Source organism: Lacerta agilis, chromosome 6 (genome assembly GCF_009819535.1).
Source record: "Lacerta agilis isolate rLacAgi1 chromosome 6, rLacAgi1.pri, whole genome shotgun sequence".
In the NCBI taxonomy this organism is placed as follows: domain Eukaryota; kingdom Metazoa; phylum Chordata; class Lepidosauria; order Squamata; family Lacertidae; genus Lacerta; species Lacerta agilis.
The window spans coordinates 43,519,618-43,541,999 of NC_046317.1; the positions used below are offsets into that span (position 1 = coordinate 43,519,618).

Sequence of the window (22,382 nt, forward strand, 5' to 3'; positions counted from 1 at the left end):
GTACGAAGTATTGCAGTCTATATTTTATTTTACTCTATAAAAACACAGGACAGTGATAACTGGCACATATGTTATCACTATCTTTTAAAGTCAATGCTGTGAGTCAATAAATAAGCTTAAGGAGTTAAGATACAGAAATACTTTGTTCCGGTACTCGTGAACTCAATTTTCTTTATGTGAATCTTCTGCCTGGAGAGCTAAGGTATCAACCATCTGAGGTTCAAGTGGAAAAACAGACTTCTTTCTTCCATCTGCTTTGATTTTGAGGTTTCCAGATTCTATTTACACTAGGCCTTACTTCATCAGAATTAAAACTTTGATTACTATTTAACAGCAAGCAATCAGTTTCAATAAATTGTATGTATATCCATTGTTCACTGTTATTATTGAAAAATTAACTTTGTAGGCATGTCTTTAAATTTTCCATTTTTCACAACAAGTAACATGGTCCAAAGAGTGATAAACTAGCATGGGACAAATTCCATGATCAACACTTTTCTGTTGCGGTCTTCCCATACATGCCAGGTTTCATAAACATAATTATACTAATGCTCTGTGACCAACTGATTTGGCCTACCACTTTTGTAAAGGTAGCCTTTAAATACCAAAGAAGATATGGTTATTCCATGGCATTAATGGGAGAAAAAAGTGTAATGTGGTGGATCAGGATAACAAATAGCTTGAGTTTCAGAAAGTCAGCCCAAACCAATGGTCATGGTATCCCCCGTTGTTCTTCATGGGAATGATGATGGAAGGTAAAGGTGACAGCAGCATCCCAGGCAGCCTTGAGGACTGTGTCCTGGAGTCCACGTTTTTCAGCACAGTGGTTCCACTGGGATAAGTCAGAAGTGCAGTCAGACCCCTCTGGAGGTGGCCTGACTTGATGGCCATTCACACAGCGACGACACTTGATCCTGCAACGAAGAGTGCATTGTGCTAACAAGGGCCAGAGCCTCTACGTGACTTATCTCCAGGCTTTCATTGTCTGAGCTTAAAGGGCTTGCAACCTTGAAGACACTATTGTTTGCAAAGACTGTATCGTTTAGAAGCATGCTCTATATTACTTACTAAGTGAAATGCACTCATGACACCAACCAACATAACAGCTGATGAAAAAAAGTCTAGGCAGAAATCAGTGCATGTACCAGAAATTGGGATTAAAATATTTGCTTCCATCTTTCCTGGTATACAAAGCCACACACACACACCCCTTCCCTTCCCAAAGTAATGATACTCAAACCTTCAGTCAAGCACACAAACTAATAATCTCTTAAGAGGGTTTAGAGCCCTGGGGATATATATTTAAGTTTTTTTTTACCTGTCTTTCATCACAAGGTCCCAGGATGGGTTACAACCATATAGCCACACACTAATTTAACACAAACCCAATTTAACACAAACCCAAAAATGAACACTTCCAATCGGCATGAGTAGCAGGTGAACTGGGGTCATACCAGCATACGTTTCTATAGGGGCCTACTCACGCAGAGTCCAACGGACAGGCACATTTGTGTACTGCAAGTCTTGAGGAATACAGCTCACAATACCATTAGCCTACACAAATGTTAAGGCCAATACATGATCCCGTAGGGAGGGACATGGTGGGCTGATGTGGTCCTAATCTATTGCTGCATATACAGACTGAACATGGGGATAATTTTTCTTACTTGTTCTGGATAAAGCCTTCATTTGTGTCCCCCCTAAAATTACCCACAGCTCTTTCAATACTAACTTGTCATGGGTATCACTTGCGGTGCTCTCGTTGAGCGTGAAAAGCTCCTTCAGTTCGCCAAGAGAGAAGTGTCTTTCCACATCCTGCTCCTCATCTACGACGCAGCTGCTGAGAGCCTTCTTGTGGGTCTGCCGCTGAAAGATCTTTTCCTCAATTGTCCCTGTCTAAAAGGATACAAAATTAAGGCTGGCCCTGGGTTTTTGGAAAAGCCAGAGAATCCTTATAAGCGTTACATGTTCTTTAGCCAGAACCTGACTTCCACATTCCAATTGCCATGTACTCCCAATCAAGGGTGAAGAATGGTGTCATCCATTCCTCACATTGTTCCCTTCCCAAAAAATTGCCTCCTGTATTGCAGGCTTCCTCAACCTCAGCCCTCCAGATGTTTTTGGGCCTACAACTCCCATGATCCCTAGCTAGCAGGACAAGTGGTCAGGGATGATGGGAATTGTAGTCTCAGAACATCTGGAGGGCCGAGGTTGAGGAAGCCTGCTGTATAGCTTGTAAAGGAATAAGGCTCTGAAATTTGGCCAAAGTCTTCACATCTGTAGGGTGCTTATCTGTCAAATGGGGTGTTATATGTTAGCCTGTTATGTTATTTTTATTCTGTTTCAACTTGTAACTTTAACTACTTTAAGGTCTTGCCATAGGACATTGTATGCTCATTATTATAAATAAATAAAAATTACAATATAAACTCCTGGTTGAAAGACCAGGATAGATAATCCAAAAGCAGCTGTGGCTTCGGTTTTCAGGCAAGAGCGGAATACCATTGGCTGTAACCTTTAAGCCTGATGGGGATATGCCTCTAAACAAAGAGATTTATGTCTGGGACATCTTCCCTTTCCTGTGTCCTGATGAAGCTTTAGTTCGCTTCACATCACTGCACATGTCCACTATAATAACAGATTGGTAAAAAAAAACCAAGCTCCACTGTAGTCCGTTCAAAACAATCATGCTTTTGCATGCCATGACACCAGCTACCCTTGTGCAACTGGAAATCAGACACCTGTTGCAAACTCGTTTCTTTTAGCAACAGACTCAAGCTTTGCCATCTGTGCTCTGCGATGAGGACAGTCACAAGCAGGGTTGGAATCCAAGCCTTACCGAAAGCAATCGATAGATATAGCAAGTCTTCTTCTGGCCATCTCTCCAGACACGGGCCATGGCTTGTTCGTCATTGGCTGGGTTCCAGTCTGGGTCAAACATCACAAGTCTGTTTGCTCCAATCAAATTTAAGCCACAACCACCTGCTTTGCTGCTCAGCATGAAAATGAATTCAGGGTTCTGGGGGGACCAGAGAAACTCAGGTTAGGTGCCCAGAACAAGTGACACTACAGACTCAGTACGTTATTTATGCAAAAACACACTTCAAATTATCCTTTTATCTTATATGCAAAATGAATGAACAAGGATGTTGGTTAATTGACTACTCTTTCTTCCTTTCAGTCTAAAGACACTTGGCTCTTCCAACTTTGTAGTGAAGAACATCACAAGCTGTTGCCCTACAAATATATATACAGCCAAAGATTACTGGTACTACTTGTTTGTGTATTCTCCAACCAGTAATATGTACATGAAAGCTTATAATTAAAAGACTTAGTAACACTGATGGAAAACTAGAGGCACAAATCTAGACAGTGCAATAATGCAGTATCCATCCTATCTCTACATCAACCTCCTCTCTTCCTGTTCTAACCATGCTGGGACCCCTGGACACCAGATAAAAAAGATTCTCAACTTTGTTTTGGGATGAGCGAAGAGTACATCACTAACTGGAGAAGTGATCATGCACCAAAGTACATGTCTGCAACACATCACTGGAGTTGTGTTAACAGCCATGAAGGCTCATTGGAAAGTCATGCTGAATATATTTTCCTATTGCAAGTATACCTCTATTTCAAGCAGGGGTACATATGTTGGCTGTAACTGGCATTAAAGTGCAGGAGGCCAATGAGGCTTTTTTTACTGGAAGACTATATTGTAACCACTTCTGCCCTGTTTTGTAGGAAGGGTGGAACTAGATAGGGTGGAACTTGAGCCTGGAAGTTTCACTTACAGAAATGCTGTTGAAACGCTCCACTATCTTTGCTCTCTTTTTAATGGACATGGTGCCATCCAGACGGACATACAAGTACCTGACGCACACAAAAAGAGGGCAAATTAAGATCATAATACTAATATGTCCTTGAAATAGCTGCAATTTCACCCTTTACACATGAGATAGTTCTACAAGTGAATTTAATATCAGGAAAAAATTAAGGCAATACTGGGGGAGGAGAGTTTTAACATAGTTTTATGGAGACATCAGGCCCCTGCCTTACCCATCATTCCCAAGGAAGACTTCCCATCTTAGGTTCTCTCACACACACTCACAACCTCTCAGTCACTATACCTTCTAGCTCTGCAGAGTTTCTCAAAGAGATCCAGTGTCTGAGTATAATTAGAAACTAGGACTACTTTGTCATTACTGGTGCTCCTCGTAACTGCCAAAATGTAGTCCAAAACCAGCATCTTTCCTGAAGGAAAAAAAAATCAATGAATACAAACGCCATAAAACCAGGAACCACCAACCCAATGCCCACAGGCCTTCCTTGGCAACTAAGGACAATACAGTGCCTGTGGGTTCCAGGCTGGTGAACCTTGTGAATTTTTAAATAAATGGCAGGCACTTCTTTTGCCCTTGAAGGGGCTCTTTTGACTGTGGGTGGGTGGGCTGCTCAAGTGTGTGTGTGTGTGTGTGTGTGTGTGTGTGATTAAGAGATGCACTGGGGTAGAATGAGAGGATACTGGGGGGGTGCTCTCTGCTATTAGACAGCAACAACATCATTGATGGGGCAGGGGGAGGAATCAATACTGTGTGAATTCCAGGGGACAGAAGGACACAGGTGACTTGGCTTCCCATGACAAGCATGAGATTGTCCAGGAGGACCGCAGGGAGCAGCAATGACTATTTGCTCTTCGATTTTGTGTTATGCCTCGTCCCCTTGGCAGTCGTTTTGCGACTCGTGCCCACAACACTCTCTCAACAGGTGCCCATTGGGGAGGTTGGCGACCCCTGCTATAAACAGTGCTGAGAAATAAATCCCCAATATAATCTCACACAGAGATATACAGATACGTTTTTGGAGGAACATTTACCTGAGAGCTGAGGTTCTAGGGACTTGGTGCTATAGCCAGAAGGAAATAACTGCAGAGCACCCACAAACCCCTCCTCCTCCTCCACACACTTATCATAGATCAGGGCAGGATCTAGAGAAAAGGTATCAAGAATCACTGCACAGAACTGGAGTTGACACACTTTCTGTTTAGCAAGGTAGAAGGATTGGTCTTAGTGTGATGGAAACAGCTTCCTTACACAGTCCTATTATCTCTGGACAGAAATAACTGCAGCGCCTAATCATCATCTTCATCATCATCATCATCTGAACAGTTCTATAATATCCCCCTGTATTTAACATGCAATGGTCTAGTATAGCCTCTCTTAACCTTGGGTCCCCAGATGTTCTTGAACTACAACTCCCATCATCCCTGACTACTGGCCATGTTGGCTAGGAATGATGGGAGTTGTAGTAGTCCAACAACATCTAGGTTGAGAAAGGCTCGTGTAGTACCTGAAAACTGTAACTCTACATGTGACAATTTCAAATCACTAACTTTTATGTAGAGTAGGTGTGAGGGAACTTGTGGCCTTCCAGATGTTGCTCAGCTACAACTCCCATCAACCGTGATCATTGACTGTGTTGCCCGGGGGTTAATGCATAGCTGTCAACCTTCCCTTTTTTGTGGGAAATTCCCCTATCAGTACTATACTATAGACTATAGTACTGATAGGGGAATTTCCCACAAAAAGGGAAGGTTGACAGCTATGGGTTAATGGGAGGAGCCAAACAACATCTGGAGGGCCACAGGTTTCCCACCCTTGATTTGAAGGCTTCTATGACAATAAATAACCATACAATTGTATATATTCCTTTTCTCACACTAAGTGTTCCTCGGTCCACAAGTAACCTTCTGAATTTAGCTCATAATTGCTTGCTTGTTCAATAATGAAGCAGTGTTTTGAACCTGTATCTCTGCATTCATCCAGACCCAACAGCATCCTCTGTTCCACACTGGCCCATATACAGGTGAAACTCAAAAAATTAGAATATTGTGGGAAATTCCATTTATGTAAGCAATTTTTTCATTAGCTACTGAGTTTAATATATGAGATAGACTCAAGACATGCAAAGCGAGATATGTCAAGCCTTTGTTTGTTATAATTGTGATGACTATGGCGTACAGCTGATGAGAACCTCAAAGTTGAAATTGTTAATTTGGGGTTCTCATCAGCTGTACGCCATAATCATCACAATTATAACAAATAAAGGCTTGACATTTATCGCTTTGCATGTCATGAGTCCATCTCATATATTAGCTTCACTTTTTAAGTTGAATTACTGAAAGAAATGAACCTTTCCACGATATTCTAATTTTTCGCATTTCACCTGTACGCTGCTAGCTTATCTACTTCTCTTTCCATTTAAGGGTGCCTTGATTTCTCATAAGACGACCAAACTATCTGCTCCCAATTTTAAAAAATAGCAAAACCAAGCATTTAAACCATGAACATGCATAGTAGGGATTTTAAACCCATAGTCACATTATGCAATAGATAAAAATGTGTGCATTAATTATGAGAACGCTAAGATTCAAAATTAACGATTACATTTTAAAAAAACCAGCTAAAGCGCAAGAGTGTGTGGAGAAGCAAGGCACATGCTTGCATAGCTGCAAGGTCCTGTAAGTAAGAAGCCTGTATCCCAATGTATTATTCAGGCACTAGAAGGCCAGCCAACAGCCCAAGCAAACTAGAGTCCAGAAGAGGGCACCAGAGCCCCAAACTTTAAACATGGAAAATCTTTACACGGGACAAACGTTTGCCTATCCCCACTCAGAGCATAAAGCAAAACGCAGGGGCTTGTGAAAAAAACAGAAAAAGCAAAAGAAGACACATGCTCCAGTTTAGACAACTGTGTTCTTCTTTGGGGGGGGGGGGGGAAGCAGTTTAGTTTATAAATTGCGGAGTTCCAAGAGGGCAGGTTCAGGGGTGGCTTAAATCAGTGTTTTTCAACCACTATTCCGTGGCACACTAGTGTGCCGCGAGATGTTGCCTGGTGTGCCGTGGGGAAAAATTGTGTTTATTTGATTCCTATTCAAGAGAATTACTTTATATATAGTCAATATAGGCACAGAGTTAAATTTTTTAACATTTTCTAATGGTGGTGTGCCTCGTGATTTTTTTCATAAAACAAGTGTGCCCTTGCCCAAAAAAGGTTGAAAAACACTGGCTTAAATGACTGAGAGGGACAACATACAAAAATACTTCCAGTCCTTTTGAAGAGCATGCTTCTATTACGCTTGCACAGAAGTCAAAGCATAATAGAGCAGCAACTTCACTTTCTCCAACAAGGAAATCAGACGCTATGAACCGAGATTTTTCTATCCCTCAGACCCAAAATGCCCATGCCCTTAACATAGAGAGCCAAGATTATGAACCCTATTTTGTTTTGATACCTACAAAACATACCACAATTGATTCTTTTTAACTGTCATGCAGCATCACTGCTTTGGAATTTAGCCTTAGCAGCAGTGTTCAAAACTCTCATTGTTCTAGGCACATTTTGCAACAGGGAATTTCATTAGTGTGACCAGTTTCTGAGTTCTGGGCGCAGTACTGCAACTAAGATTTCAGAGTAAAACTGCAGAGTGGAAGGAAAGGAGGACCTTTTTCTGCCTCTCCACTTCCAGATACTCTCTGAAGACTGGAGAAGAGACCCAATTAAGAATGTTAGGGGGGGGGGGTTTGCAAGGGAAGGACTAGACCATGTGAAAAATGAACACAATTATTTTAGCTGCAATTCATTCATTTTTCAGCTTCTTATTCTTGTTATAAAAAAGTGCGCCTAGACATTCCATTTTTGCGCCCACAACCTAAGTTTGAGGCGCCATTCAGCTCCAAGCTTTCATATCTCTGTTTCTAACACTGCTTAGCAGAGGTGTTTTAAAAACACCATCTTAATGGCCATCTAGTACACAAGAACACTTCAACTTCAGGCTGCAAACCATTCAACAGAGATTTATCTGCTTCTAACTTTCTGTTCCATGTTCTGGGTCCTTGGCACAGGGCATTGTATACATAAACTAACAGGATGACTTACGATTACAGAGTTTCTTCAGCGATGTGATGGAGGAAAGGGATGACACACTCATGCTCCCTTCCTTCAGTTCCTCAGCGGGCTTGGCTTGCTTCAGGAAGCGTTTGTACAGGTCTGCCTGAAGGGGAGTCAGCCTGAGGTGAAACAAGACATCAATCATGTTCCAATCACTGAACAGATGACCATTACAAAAATGCCATCTTATCCAATCCATAAGAATTGCTTAGGTTAGGTCCCAAATGAACATCTAATGCAAAATAACTCAGAACTTTCCAAAGGGTATAACCTACTTGAGCTGAACTCCCCTTGTTGCAAACTCAGAAATAAACTTGGCATACAAGAGGAGCTAAATTCTCACTTACTTGTGGACCTGTGCAATACCCTAGTTTTAAAGAAAGCCATTCTCCAGAGTCTGGTTCCCCCCCCCCCCCACCACCACCACCCTTTTAATTCATTCGTTTTAATTCACAAACTGGTCTTTAAATTGGACTCTTAATAATAAAGCTCCATTTCCCACAGTCTCAAAGCTGCCGTGCTAAGATCACTGTTAAAAATACAAACAACTAGAGGTGGAAGGCTAGACATGTTGGCAGCATTAACTTTTACTTTTATTCTATTAACTCTGCCAGCATGCTCAAACCTGAACAAAAGACTGCAAGTCAGCATTCTCGGTGATCTACACCCTAATTTTGAAAAATTCTTTCCCCCCAGAATCTCTCAGAACATCAGTGACATTCCAAAGAGTAAACTATCAAGCAGGAAGGCACCGGTAGGTGGCTGTTTCATCACATCTTTCATAGATTTGGATGAAAAGCAAAAAACAACAACACAAACCATTGTTGTAGCGAAGCAGAATAAGAAAGGCACTATTCTCTGACATCTAGATGAATGTGGTTCTTTCAAAATAGATTTCAGGCAAGCTCCATCGCCAAATTAATTATGCTGACTTTTTATTTTTTACTTTGCGGGGGGGGGGATATTATATATGTCAATAACTCAGTTTCCTCCTTTTCATCGAGAGGCAAGTTACCTAGGATCACTGCACTTACATACTAAAATAAATTAAGCACAACTTTTAAAAATATATAGTGACTCCAATAATGGAATTCATTGTGCTGCTAAATAATTCAGCAGAATTTAAGATGGAAGGTTAATTGGCCGTTACTGAAGGGGCAAAGGGAATTATTTTGCCACAACACCTAGCACAACACAGATCAGAACGTTTCTAATGACTCTTCCTTAGCAAGGAAAGAGTGAATCCACCGCATTTCTTGATTAAGTTTGAAAAGTCTGTGCTTTGTTTTAAAAGCTGCACTTGCATCATGTACCTGCAGCACACCACCTGCTCTATTTTCACTGGAAGGTATTTGGAGAGAATATCTGAAGTCCTCCTTATAAGACACCTAGAAAGGAACAGAATAATTTCAATGCTGTTAACAAGAATCCCTAAGCCCATGACCATCTTCCGGCAGAACACCTTCCTGGTGTTAACAGAGATCTTTCGGATAACAGCCCTGCAGACTTTGATCAGCAGTGCATGAGCTCTGACAACAAGTAAACATCCATTTTAGCAAAACAAAAAACAAAAAACCCACTTTCTTGCTCAGCCGATCAGAGCACTCAAGAGAGACAGCAGCATCACAATGAGAAGAAAAAATCAATTTGTGGAGACCGACTGTACATGACCCATAGTAATTGCTAGGTGATAACTTAAAGATGACTGGATTTGCACTTTCTGAGCTCTATCAGAGACTACTGGGATGAATTATGAGGAATAATGAACTGAGCCGTTTCCAGGGTCAAAGTAACTTTAACTACCACAGCACAATCTGAGGAGTTAGAACTAGGGAAATAAAGTGCTCCTAGGATAAAAAAGGGAAACTTGTGAACATCACCTGTTGACGATGCTGATCAGCTCTTTAAGCCTCTCCTCTCCCTTGTGTCTTCCTGCTTCACTTGCATCGGCATCCCTGCCTTTCAGGATGGGAATTTCAAAGTGCTTTTTAAACTCCTGAGCTGTCCCTGTCCCAAAAAAAGGAAAACTTGATGATGAGGAATAGCCCTACCTTTCATTTTCTATATTCTGTTGCAAGTTTTAAATGCTATTAATTATTTCAAACACGTCTTCTGTTGCATTTCAAACTTTCTGATACACGTAAATGTCTCTGAAGCCTAGTAGGTTTAGACAACAGCTTTTTTCTGGATCAGGCAGAACCTCATAATTCAGAAAGGCATGTGAAACTTTAGAAATAACCATTCCCTTGCCTTGGAAGCATCATCACTTATGCCTTCAAGTCCCATCTGCTCTCACTTAATTAGAGGTCCAATTATACAAACACTTTTAAACATTGACAGAACCTTGGTCATTTAATAAGATGCTGAGGAAAACAGACACAGCAGACATCTGGGCCAAAGTTGTAAGGTTAGTATATGATAGGGGTCCCCAGACTAAGGCCCGCGGGCCAGATGCGGCCCCAGGGCTCATTTATCCGGCCCCTGGCAACCAGAACCGCCCGCTCTTACCGACGCATCGTGGCTGCCCACTTTCGGGTCAGCGGAGCGACAGAAATAGCTTGTGCACATGCGTCATTTCCGGTGCACTTCCAGCGTGCGCTCCCCTGCATGTGTGGGCATGCGCTCCCCTGCACTCCAGCCTGCCCCGCGATTGGTGATGGAGGAAACAGCCCAAGGTCCAGTACATCTGGGGACACCTAGTATATGACATAGCTGGAAAGACAGTCACTCTGTTCCAAAAGGTTCCCTAGCAGACTCCCACGAGGTTGTTCATACTTTTTTGGAACTCCAAAGCTACCAGCACTTTGATTAGTCCACATCTTCCAATAAAATTGTTCACCACTGTTTTGTGGAACAGAGCTACGCTATAATAACGTGTGAAACACAGTGTGAGTGGCAATTTGATATACACTTGCAGCCTACAACCACACTTCCCCACACCCAGTCATTAAGGTGGGGAACTTAAAAACTTGGGCTGCCAACTTCAGATTTATTATACCGCTGTTGCTGTTGTTTCAAAAAAGAAGTCCCTACCGAGGATGCCCGAGTTGACAAAATGTACTAGACTGAAGTATTCAAGGAGGTCATTCTGAATGGGGGTTCCTGAGATGAGCACTCGCCGTGCAGTTTTCAGGCTGTTCAGAGCTTGGTACGTTTGGTTGTCTGAGTTCTTCAGCCTGTGACCCTGAAAAATGAAAGAGTGACAGGATGCATGCATATTTACTTTTGCAGAATCAATATACCTATCTCGGGGGTCAGCAACCTGCGGCTCCGGAGCCGCATGCGGCTCTCTGACAGGTCTCCCGCGGCTCCGGCATGCCCCCTTTCAATGCCCTTTCAATAATAATTAAATGGTTATCGGCAAAAAAAGGGCCAAAAAAAGCATGAATAATCCGCATCAACGTTGAACAGCTGGGCGGTCTTTCTCAGCCCTCTCGGGGTTCCCGAGGACAGACCCAAGATTGATGTCCACCTTGACCACTCCCAGAGAGAGGAAGCGACTTCTTCACACCAATAAGCGTGTGGGGAGGGCTGAGCTTTTACCACCTCGGCGTGCCGATTGGCAGGACAGATCGCCCGCCCTGGCGCATAGGCTCGGAGCCGGGGCCTTACCGCCGAGGTAGCCACTGAGGATGAAGGCGGGAGGCGGGCACGGGAGAGCGATGCTTCGTCCGGCCAATGAGCCGCCGGGATGCCTGTTCCTGTTTGAGGGGAACATGCCAATGAGGGTGGCGTTAGGGCGGGGAGAAGAAGGAGCTGGGCTTTGTGAGTTATCGAGAGAGAGAGAGAGAAAAGAGTCGGGATAATAAAGGCGGCGGGAGGTGGCGGCGGCGATTGGAGCGGCCCCTGTCGGGCGGAATCCTTTTCAAAGCGGCCGCGCGGAGGGCAGAGCAGGCGGGCCAGGCGTCGCCGTGACGGGAGGGCGGTGATGGTCGCCGACAGGATGAAGTAGAGCTGCTTTGGGTGGGGGCGGCGAAAACGTCCGGGCTGCTTCTGAAACCTCCGCCAACCGGTGCTTCGCCAGCACTCGCTGTGGGCGGTGTACATGCTCAAGACGGCCCCAAGGGCGGCTCGGGGGCCCGGAGCCCCGAGGCCGGCGTGCTGCAGTGCCTGGCGTGATTCCCCCCCCAACCTGTTTTTTGCTTTTTGGCTTTTTGGCTCGCTCTCCCACCCCCTCTCTTTTTCTTCCTCCCCTCCTTTTTTAATCCAAGGGGAGAAATCCCATTTTTAAAACAAACAAACAAATGAAAAACAAACAAACACCCCCCACAGCTGCTGCAGCCACTCTATTTGAATTTTTATTATTACCCTTTTCTCCCTCTATCCCCCCTTTTTCTTTTCTCTTCCCCTTTTGTTTTTGTTTTCAAAAAAAGGAAAAAGAAGAAAAAGATTTTCCCCCTTTATTTTTATTTTTTAAACTACTACATATTTTTAATAGATATTCTCCCCACCCCACCCCCAATTTATATTTTTCCACCCCACTTTTCCATTCCCCCCCCTTTTTTCTTTCTTTATTAGTTCGCTTGCCAACCTATCTTAGAGGGGGAAGCCCTCTCTCCCACCCACCACACCCCCCCAAAACAACTTTGAGCTGAACCCCAAAAAACGGGGGTAGATCACTGCTGAAAGTAGATCACAGTTTCTTGGGAGTTGGCCACCCCTGGTATAAGACATGTAACTAGAATAAAATTTTTAAAAAACCAAGCAAATAATTGTAATAACTACTGTAATAAAGCACTGCTATAATTATATATAATTTCCCTAAAAATTTGGTTTCATTCGCCTTTCCGTGCTGAAATGTCACAACCTGAACGACCATGGCTTGCCCCCCCCCCCCCAGTTTTGATCCTGGGTACGCCCCTGAGTCAATGCAAAAAAGTTATAACTTATTCTTGTTGTTTTTACTAATTATACTTTGCATTGGCTCCTATACGTTATTTATTATTATTGCATTAAGGTAAGAAACAATATATGCAGCGTTATATTTGTTTTAAATGTCGCAATGGTTTTGCGGCTCCCAGTTGTTGTTTTTTCCCTTTGGAAACGGGTCCAAGTGGCTCTTTGTGTCTTAAAGGTTGCAGACCCCTGACCTATCTTATAAACCTGCAGGCATGATTAAATCTAAGCACTGCAAAGTAAGAAATGTACTAATAGGTGCTTGTTCCTACTGCAACCCTCCCCCGGGTTTACTTAACTGCTAGTTATAAGACACCTGAAGAGCACTATGATGTACTAGCAGCAAACCACTGGAAGCAACGACATGTGCTAATAATTAATAAAAGGAGAAGGAATATGTGGCAAAGGCTTCTGATGAACCAAAGTAATTATACAAGATTATGGGATAGGACTAAATTTAATATAGATCCTCCTGGATTTTGGTAGGCCTTTAGAAAATATTGGAATAGGCACATTAATTACAAAGAATATTCAGGCATTATAATTTGCAGAAAACACAAGGGGGGGCAGTAGGGATGGGTTCTTCTGCTTTGCATGCAAAGTGTCTCAGGTTCAGATCCCTGTCATCTCCCTCTTAAAGGATCCCAAGTACCTGAGAGAACTCTTCTCCTCTCAAATTCTGCAAGACATGGGGAGCCAGGAGGAGAGAATAGGTGCTGTAAGCACCAAACTGCTTCTTTGGCACAGGGATAGCAATGCCACACCTGGAGCTTAAAAAATAAAAAAATAATTCTTGCACCAAGGGGAGCCTTACGGTTTTGATGCACCAATATCATCCCCCATCCATTTTAAATGTTAAGAACCTCTGGTGTAGTTGCTAACCATGCAATCAAAGAAACTTTGGGTTTAGCCCTAAGCTGCACTTAGTGTAGGGGCAAACCTTCTTGCATGTTGCCAATTAAGTGGCTAGAAATGCCTGCCCAGGCTCACCACTGAAGCTGAGTGACATCAGCCAAATTTTGACTCCATGGGCGATTGATCACCTCTCACTAACGAGAATACCAGCTGCTTTCCACCTACCTCATCGCATATGACCAACCCAACACTTCCTTTCTGGAGGACCTCAGCATGAAGACGGAATGTTTCGTAGGAAATTATCAGGATCGGGGATGGGACTCTTAGGCCTCGCTGGTTCATAAACCCAGCTATTAGGAAAAATAAAAACGGCAAAGGAAAAATAAGTGAGGTGCATTTGGAAGCCAGGGGGAGACAGCGTAAGCTTTAGGAATAAGCAGTTTGCAAAACTGTGCATCCCACATTTACCTCTACACTTACTTTTTGTGTTCTGCTATATTGCAATGAAGTGTTTTGTACATCCAAAGCATCACAATGCATTATTTCCTTCATCTCTCCTACTCAAAGTGGCTCAAGAGATCCATGGCAGAGTTGGAAGAGTCTAGGTCACCCCAGGTCCCACAAGCTACCGACCAAAGTTCTCTTACTAGGTCCTCTATGTACCTGTCTCTAGTCCTCTGCTAGCTCTGCTGTTTTTACCCTCTCTTCACAACTGTAGAAACCATTTATCAAATTCCTCAGCATGAATCTTTGAATCAAGCCTGCCAAGAATGTGATCATTGTTGCAACTTAATATGAGGCAATTCAGCTTATTTTTCTTTCTTTTTTAAAGCACATATTGTGAAGCCTCCATACCTAGCTTCCTGTCTATATCCTCCTTGGAACCTCCATCGATAGCCAGTGGCTGAATCCTTCCTCCAAGCCATTTCCCCACTTCATTGTACCAGTTCTTCACCAGGCTGGACGGCGAGACCACAACGGCCTTGTCGATTTCAGGCTTGCAATCTGGACTTTGGCGCAAGAGCGTCCACATCAAAGTGATGCACTGCAAGGTCTTGCCCAGACCCATCTCATCTGCCATAATGCAGCCGTGACTTCCAGGGATGCGGCGGCCTGTCACACACTCCCACAGGAACTTCACCCCCTGCACAAAAAAGTGTTTCCCTTGTATTAGAATAGACTTGCAGGACAAAAAGTGATATTGTGCACGAAGCAGCACCTGCGCAAATTGTGAATGGATGCACAGGACGCTACTGGTATTCAATACTGATTACAACATTGCTCTCGAAACAGAAGAGCTTGGGAAACTGGATAGACAGAGAGATTTGCTCAGAAATGTGCAGGTTCCAATGACAGCCAAGTGTCACAGCTCATAGTGCAGGGAATTGCCATTTTAGCCAGGCCTTTGAAGTGCAGGGAAAGATTGTTGCCGCCACTCAGCTAGAAGCAGCAGACACAGAAGCCTGCAGGAAAGGGTGGTGTGAAGTGTGCTAGCTACAGGAAAAGTAAGCAGGTGGGCCGTGGGGTCCTTGGCCATTGCTGCACAGTGGCTCCCAGCATCTCTCAACAGCAGCAGCAAAGGAAGTCTCCCCTCCCCTGCTTCAGAGCAGAGCAGGGACTTGCAGGCTCAACCCTACATAGAGGAGGTGCTTCAGGTCCCTTGGCCACACAGTTGTCAAGCAATCCCCTTGCTTTCCTCCCAATACTGAAGGTGGGAGGCGTCATTAGGCACCTGCTCAACAACCCCTCCACACCTTCAAGCTTAGGAATGCTCTTCACACTTGCCAGAGGACCACTCTCCACGGTGAAAGAAAACGCTGGAACCTGCCGATGGAGGCAACGCAGTGAAAAGTTCACAGCAGCATTACTGCTGCATTTGGTATCTCGCACAACTCACCTCTCTCTGATGGGGTCGTAAGACACGGCTGAGAACAGGATCCACCACAACATGAACAGGCACTTTGTCCCTTCAGGTAAGAAACAAAGAAGAGATCAGAGCAGGCATAAAGGTCAAAGGATATTTCCAAGGGGCACAAGGCCTGTTAATGCACCACTCCGCTTCACAAGACAGGGCCTCCTACCACATGGCTACTTTCGCAGTCAAAACCAACTAGGCCCAGTTGAAAGTTGTAGTAACATTCAAATATGCTTTGCGTCCCTCCAGAGGAAGTAATGCACAGTTATCTTACTACTGGGGGACACAGAATTCAGTAATATGAGTAAGCAGCGACGAACACTCTGTGGTTTGTGTTTGATAAATATATATTTGTAAGGAATCTACCGAACAGGGAACGGTGCTTCATGTCCTTCTGAATCTATCACCCTCAACGATCTGGAAAGTTTTCTTGTGTGAAACAAGAACACTTGTAACTGATCCACCACTGCGTCTCCATTATGGGAGATGAATCAGCCTAATGACTGCAAAATGGCAATTGAAGACTAAGTTTGCATGCCGACTCTAAGATCCGTCAAAATATCAACAGATACACAAACCAAGCTGAAATGGTGGAAGAGAACCTACTAGGTGTGGGGAGAGGGGAAGTCGGAAGGAAGCAACTCACTTGTCGATTTTCAGCTGGTCATGAGCAGTCAGAGGTGGAGGTTCATACAGCACCAGAGCTCCTTCTTCAAAAGGGTCATGGAGAGCATGCCTGAGTCCTGCACGCTTGATACCCAGAGCTCTAAAGCCCAGGGAGCCTGAAAGATGTCAAAGAAAAAGCAGCAAGCTGACTGTTTTCAGTAAACGCAGGACTGTCAAATAGCCTATTACAGTCACAACACGCTGACTTTCAGGGAAAGTTAGCCCCAAGTATACAGTGCTATGTGTGAGATGTAAGTTATAGAATAAACACGGCAGAGATATCTCAACTAAGTCTGGTGTGCCATTGCTATCAGATTGAGACTATGCATGAAGGTAGCAAGTAGCATGAAACAAAAAAAATGGTGTTCCACTCCCATTACAGAGCTTCTGAACTACAGCACCAGATCTCTATCGCCAAACCTGGCCTGAAAAAAAATGTATGACCATTGCTAAAAATCCAAACTTCATCAGAAAACACACACACACACACACACAGTGTCCTTAGTTAATAAAGGATAATAAAGGATAATACTTGAAGGTGTGACTACAGTGGTTATTCACAAGTTTTAGGTTAATTGGTTTATGTGTGTGGTATGGAAGCTGCACTTCTCGGGATAGGATTGTGTTGCGAAGAATTATCAAAACAGCAGAGAGTATTATTGGCTGTTCACTCTCTACCTTAGAACATATCTATACCATCTGGTGCCACAGAAAGGCACTAGATATATCAAGAGACCCATCGCACCCTGGTCACCGTTTCTTTGAGCTTCTGCCATCGGGACGGAGATACAGACAAGTGAAGGCGAGAATGAGCCGTCTCAAGAACAGTTTCTTTCCTAGAGCAATTTTGGCCTTAAATGGAAACTCTGGACTCTGAAGTCATCTTATTTTATTTGTTATATTGTCCTGTATTGCATTGTGTTTATCAGTATTTTTAAATTATGTGGAGTGCCTTATTTGAGTTGATATAGCAACCGAGGAATTTCGTTGTTTCCCGCAAGGGGACAAAGACAATAAAGATCTATTCTATTCTATTAATGAATCAAGGAATGATTCATGAACCCATATATTTGGCACGTAGCTTATGCTTGTATAATCAACTCAGTCTATGAATTTCCAGATACAACTAACCAGCAAAGTAAGCATTTTTGTCTATCTCCTCCCATTAACTGCAGGTGCATTTGGAAACTTGGTGGCAATTCATAAAATTCAGTAAGTCTGAGACCCAAAATTATAGCTAAAATCTAGGGTTCTGTAAGCCTACATGACTTATAGACCAGTGTTATGCATATTTACTTGGAAATAAGCCTCATTACATTCAAAGAAGCTTACTTTCAGGTAAACATGCATAGGAGGGCAGCCTAAATAAGCATTACAGCCCACCACTTAATAATTCAACATTTCCCATACATTTTTTCCTTTTTTTCACACAAAACTTCATTATTCTACACATTCAGAGTTAACAGACGACAAAGTAAGAATTAATGTTAGGAGGGAAACCCCATAGATTTACCTGTGTAGTTTGGAATAGGAACTTTGAAAGGTTTTGACAAAATGCTGCGAATAAAGGCCTCCTGGGATTTAAAGTATAAAATATTCATTAGTTGAACATTAAAAAATACCTTTCAAGCTAATCAGTAAGCAATAATGAAATTTACACTGAGATTGGCAGATTTTGCTTCCAATCTAAATGTATTTAGCACTGAAAGACAAGTATTTTTCCACTATTGTTACTGGGCTCTGGAAAGCCCTGCCATCTGCCATTTATGAAACATCATCTATCAGTTGCTTCAGAAGTCTTTAAAAGATATCACTTTTTGCCCAGGCTATCCATGGCCATCAGATTGGACCCTATTATTACTAGAACTCTGTTTTTATGATGGTTTTCTGTTTGGACGTTTGTATTTTTGTAAATGGTTTAAGAGAGTTTAAGTATCATTTGGTTTAGAAAATGTTTTAAATAATAATAAATATATTTAGAAACTTAATTGCATTTCATCTAATATTTTATTTGTAAAACATTTGGGAAGCTCTTTTAACAAGTCATTTTTATTAGGTTCCTAAATAAAGAACAGTTCATTAACAGCTTTTTCTTTACAGACCACTTATATTATATTCCAAAGAGAACTTATATAAAAATCACTTCCTATACTATTTAACTGGGCAGAAGTTGATCCCAAAGAAGTGTCATTTCTCTCTATGAAACCAATCCAAAACCACCAGGTTCTTATAGCCAGCTACAAACAGACAACACAGCATATATTTTTTCACAGCAGATTTCAGGGAAATCTGTGTGCTTATGATCTTCTGGCTCATAGCCTTTGTGCCTTTGCAAACTCACAGCTTCTCATTCAGGTGGTGTGAGTTCATCTACAATCCAACCAATAAAAGAGCCATAGTAGAATCTGCATTGTCTCCCACCCTCGGGAATAAGTTAATTGTACAAAATGTAATGAGAAAACATAAATAAATCACTTGCATGTTTACTGCCATCAAGACAATGAGGTTGGTTGGTTAACTGTGCCAAGGGCTTCCGGAAAGGTGACATATAACACTCCCTGTTATCGACTTTGCTGCCATGTTTCTGTCTCTTCCGAGTCTAGAAAAGATTAGACATATTGCATTAGGATTTGGAGAATCCAGATGTACATACAACAGTCATAATGCCTAAAACCATCCAGTTAGATTATTTGTGAATCTGAGCACTTCGTTTTTTAAAAATTGTTTTTCAATGAAGTGATATTCACCATCAGTGCCACAAATCTTGTTAAAAGCAAAAACAAAATGCAAACCTGCTTGGAAGGCTAATATGGTTTAAAATTGTGTTTGAAACATTGCCGAGGTTGGGACACACTGAATATAAAGAAGCAAAAAGCAAAAAGCGGGCTACTGCAATCAATGGCGTAGGAAGGGCAGGGCGTAGGGGGTAGGGTGCCCTGAGCCGTGGGATCCTGATAGGGTTCCATCTCAGCGCGGCGCGCACCAAGAACACATGCCCCGCCCCTGCGGGCAGCACGCCCCATCCCCAGAACGCGTGCCAGCCCCACCACCACCTGCTTCCCGCCCCCGGTGCCAGAGCATGAAGAGCCGCCACTGATTGCAATTAGAGAACTTGTAATGATAGTGTCTACTATATACGTCTCAAGGAAGGGAAGGATACAAATGTGAAATAATTTGTTTCCAATAGATGCTAAAATAATTACAGTGGTACCCCAGGTTATGTACTTAATCCATTCTGGGTTACAATATGTAACCTGAAAAGGACATAACCCGCATGCACAGACCGGAAAACCCCCCCGCGAAAAACCCGAAGCATACGTAACCCGAGGTACGACTGTACTTTTTATTTATTTAGAAGAGAAAAAGACTACAGCTACAATCATATGCACACTTTATTGGATGCAAGGTTCATTGAACTCAATGAGACTTACTTTCAAATAAACATACATAAGATTTGTTGTAGACCAAAAACATCTGGAGGGCTGAGGTTGAGGAAGTCTGAGCTAGAGGAACACCCTCCAAGGTGCAAATATACCAGCCGCCACATAAAATGCAGCATCTGTATTGACTGGAGCTTGCTTCATGCAAGAGAACAACCAGCTTGAGGACGTCCCAGTGACACATCCATCTTCATATAAGCAATATGCTTGCCCACAAATAATCACAATAGCCAAATTGATGCATTATTATTATTATTATACTTGGCCCACAATACATTGCATATACTTAGGCCAACAGGTAATTCCCCCTGGTGAGTTTATGGCCAAGGTTTGAATTGGGGTCTTCCTTTTCCAAAGGAAAGGTCAGCCACTATACAAGTGATGCATCCACACTGAGAAATGAGAACATATGGGTGCAACAAAGGAATGGAAATCCTGGTACAAATAAGGTTTAACAATGCAGCCTCCTTTCTGAAGCTCAGCAGCTCTGGGTCTGGTCAGCATGTTCCATCATGGAGGGAAAGCAGGAAGGTACTAAATAATAGAATGATTGACAGGATGCTCACAGTTTCAGGATGCCAGGTGTCATCTTCGTCAGAGCCATTCCCTTCTGGCTTCCTCTTTACCAGCTGGCTAGGAGCCAGGCTTCTCCTCTGCAAAAAGAGAAAGGAAAAAAGGAGAGTGATAGACCAGGGTGACCTATTGAGAATCTGCATACAGTGGAAGTTAGCATTTTCAACGAACTACGGCTTTATCTGAAACACCTTTTGCCTGTTTGAATGACCGTTCTCTCTGGGGCTGGAGGATCTAGACACATCAAAGAAGCGTTTCAGTTTAAAGAGTGGTAAATTTAAACAGGAAAAACAGGTAGAAGAAAAACGGGAGTCCACAATGCCATCTGGTAGCACAATGTTATAGCGCACATACAACGCATATAATCGCTTTTTCTTTACCAGTGTAGCTGAGTCCCCAGGACCTCAAAAAAGTGATGCAGTTAAACGTGTTGCAAAGTCATACAGGGAAATCCTGTAGGGAAAGACTAGACTCCACAAAGCCATCTGTTGTCAGTGTTATATCCAATGCTTTTTTCTAGGCGTACGCAAGGGTACACATACCCCTAAACATTTTGTGAATCCTTGTACTTTTGTCCATTTACTGTATTTATTTCTCCCGATTTGAACTATAAATGATGATCTTCTTGAGTCAAAATGAGAGTACCCCTAAACATAGAAAAAAAGCACTGATTACAGGTACAGGTATATCGCATATGCAACGCGTTTTCTTTACCAATCTAGCTGAGTCCGATTTCTCTATTATGGCGTGATGTAAACTTATCCTAACAATGCCTATGGGAATTCCTCTGGCCCCCACTCTCCCTTAGGCTTACCATTATTTCCTCTCAGGACGAGTTAATTTCCATCTGCGTAGAAGCCCTTAAGTATACTCCTAAACTGCATAGGCGAAGCGGAGAGGCAGGGAAAGCAGGAGCTCTGCGTGGGGAGCAACGGAGGAAAGAACAGGCACCGAGGAGAAAGAAAGAAGGAAGGGAAGAAGGGCGGGGAGGGGGCGACCCTGAAGGCAACAGATCTGAAGGAGGGAGCAGCTGCTTTTACTGGGGAAGCGGCGAGAGGGGGGACAGTGGAAATGCGTTCTCTATGGGGAGGGGGCAGCGGCGAAGTCGGAGCCCTCGGGCAGTTGGGAAAAGGGAAGGGGGGCTGGTGTAAAAGGCGGCACGAGCCCCCTCCACCGTCGCACGTGTACGGGGGCGTCAAGGGGCTGCGCCACTGGCCGGGCGCGCGGCGGGACGCGGGTCAAGGAGCAGCCGCTTCCCCGCGTCTCTCTTTTCTGTTTCCCGCGCGGATGTTTCCCAGGGTTTCGCCCCGCCCCTCGGCCGAGGCAAGGCCAATCGCGCGCCGACCGGGGAAGCTGTCATCGATCAGCTCCGGGTGCCTGTCGGGAGGAAAGGGACTCGCCAGCCAACAGGAGGGAAGGACAGAAAGAAGGGAGGGAGGAGGAGGAGTCTGCTGGGAGGGGGCGGGGCACTCTGGCGGCGGGGGCTGATGGGAGTTGTAGTCCAAAAACTGGAGGACGCACCAGCTTGGCCGGCAAAGGCTGTACTGGCTAGGGGTTGGGTGTTGGAGGAGAGGAGACCCAGGTTCGGATCCGGACGCAGCCAGCGGGATGTTAGCAGTTACACGACACAGACGGAATCCACAGGGAAGAGAAATCCTGGTAACACTATACCACCTGTAACTGGAACTATACTAAGGGAAATTGAACAAAAATTGTGCATAAATTCAGGAGTGCGGAGGAGGGGGATTTTGGTAAACCCGCCTACAGACTAGCCCCCCCCACACACACACACACACCTCCCAACTTCTTGTTCTTCCTACGTTGATCAGACGCTTTAAGGATGGGTGGATTTGTTCCTTTAAATGGCATTCCCAAGAGTTTGGTATTTTGGCTGGTGAAGTGTAGCCAAAAGTGTGTATTTTGGGCTTAAGTGTGTGTTGTGTATTATTCCACTCTTTTATTTATTTATTTATTGAATTGGGGTTTTCCTTAGCTATTGAATTGAATTGAAACTCTTTTATATGTTTGTCACTTTTATTTAGTTGTCTTTTGACATTATTGTAACTTTTCTTTGGTGTTTGGATTTCCTG

At 43.5% G+C, this 22,382-nt stretch overlaps 1 protein-coding gene across 1 annotated transcript; it reads right to left on the bottom strand.

Annotated features, from left to right (window-relative positions):
- Position 1: 1 nt before the first annotated feature.
- RAD54L (RAD54 like) lies at positions 2–21,148 on the bottom strand. The gene is made up of 18 exons (XM_033152238.1): positions 21,107–21,148; positions 20,286–20,372; positions 18,759–18,878; positions 17,793–17,853; positions 16,260–16,395; positions 15,596–15,665; positions 14,554–14,842; positions 13,924–14,048; positions 10,981–11,131; positions 9,828–9,954; positions 9,261–9,335; positions 7,936–8,066; positions 4,874–4,984; positions 4,128–4,251; positions 3,792–3,870; positions 2,840–3,019; positions 1,733–1,896; positions 2–914 (listed from the first exon to the last, which is right to left on the bottom strand). Exons 1-18 carry the CDS (start codon positions 21,107–21,109, stop codon positions 713–715), a joined length of 2,235 nt encoding a protein of 744 aa, XP_033008129.1. The 5' UTR covers positions 21,110–21,148; the 3' UTR covers positions 2–712.
- Between the last annotated feature and the right edge of the window lie 1,234 nt (positions 21,149–22,382).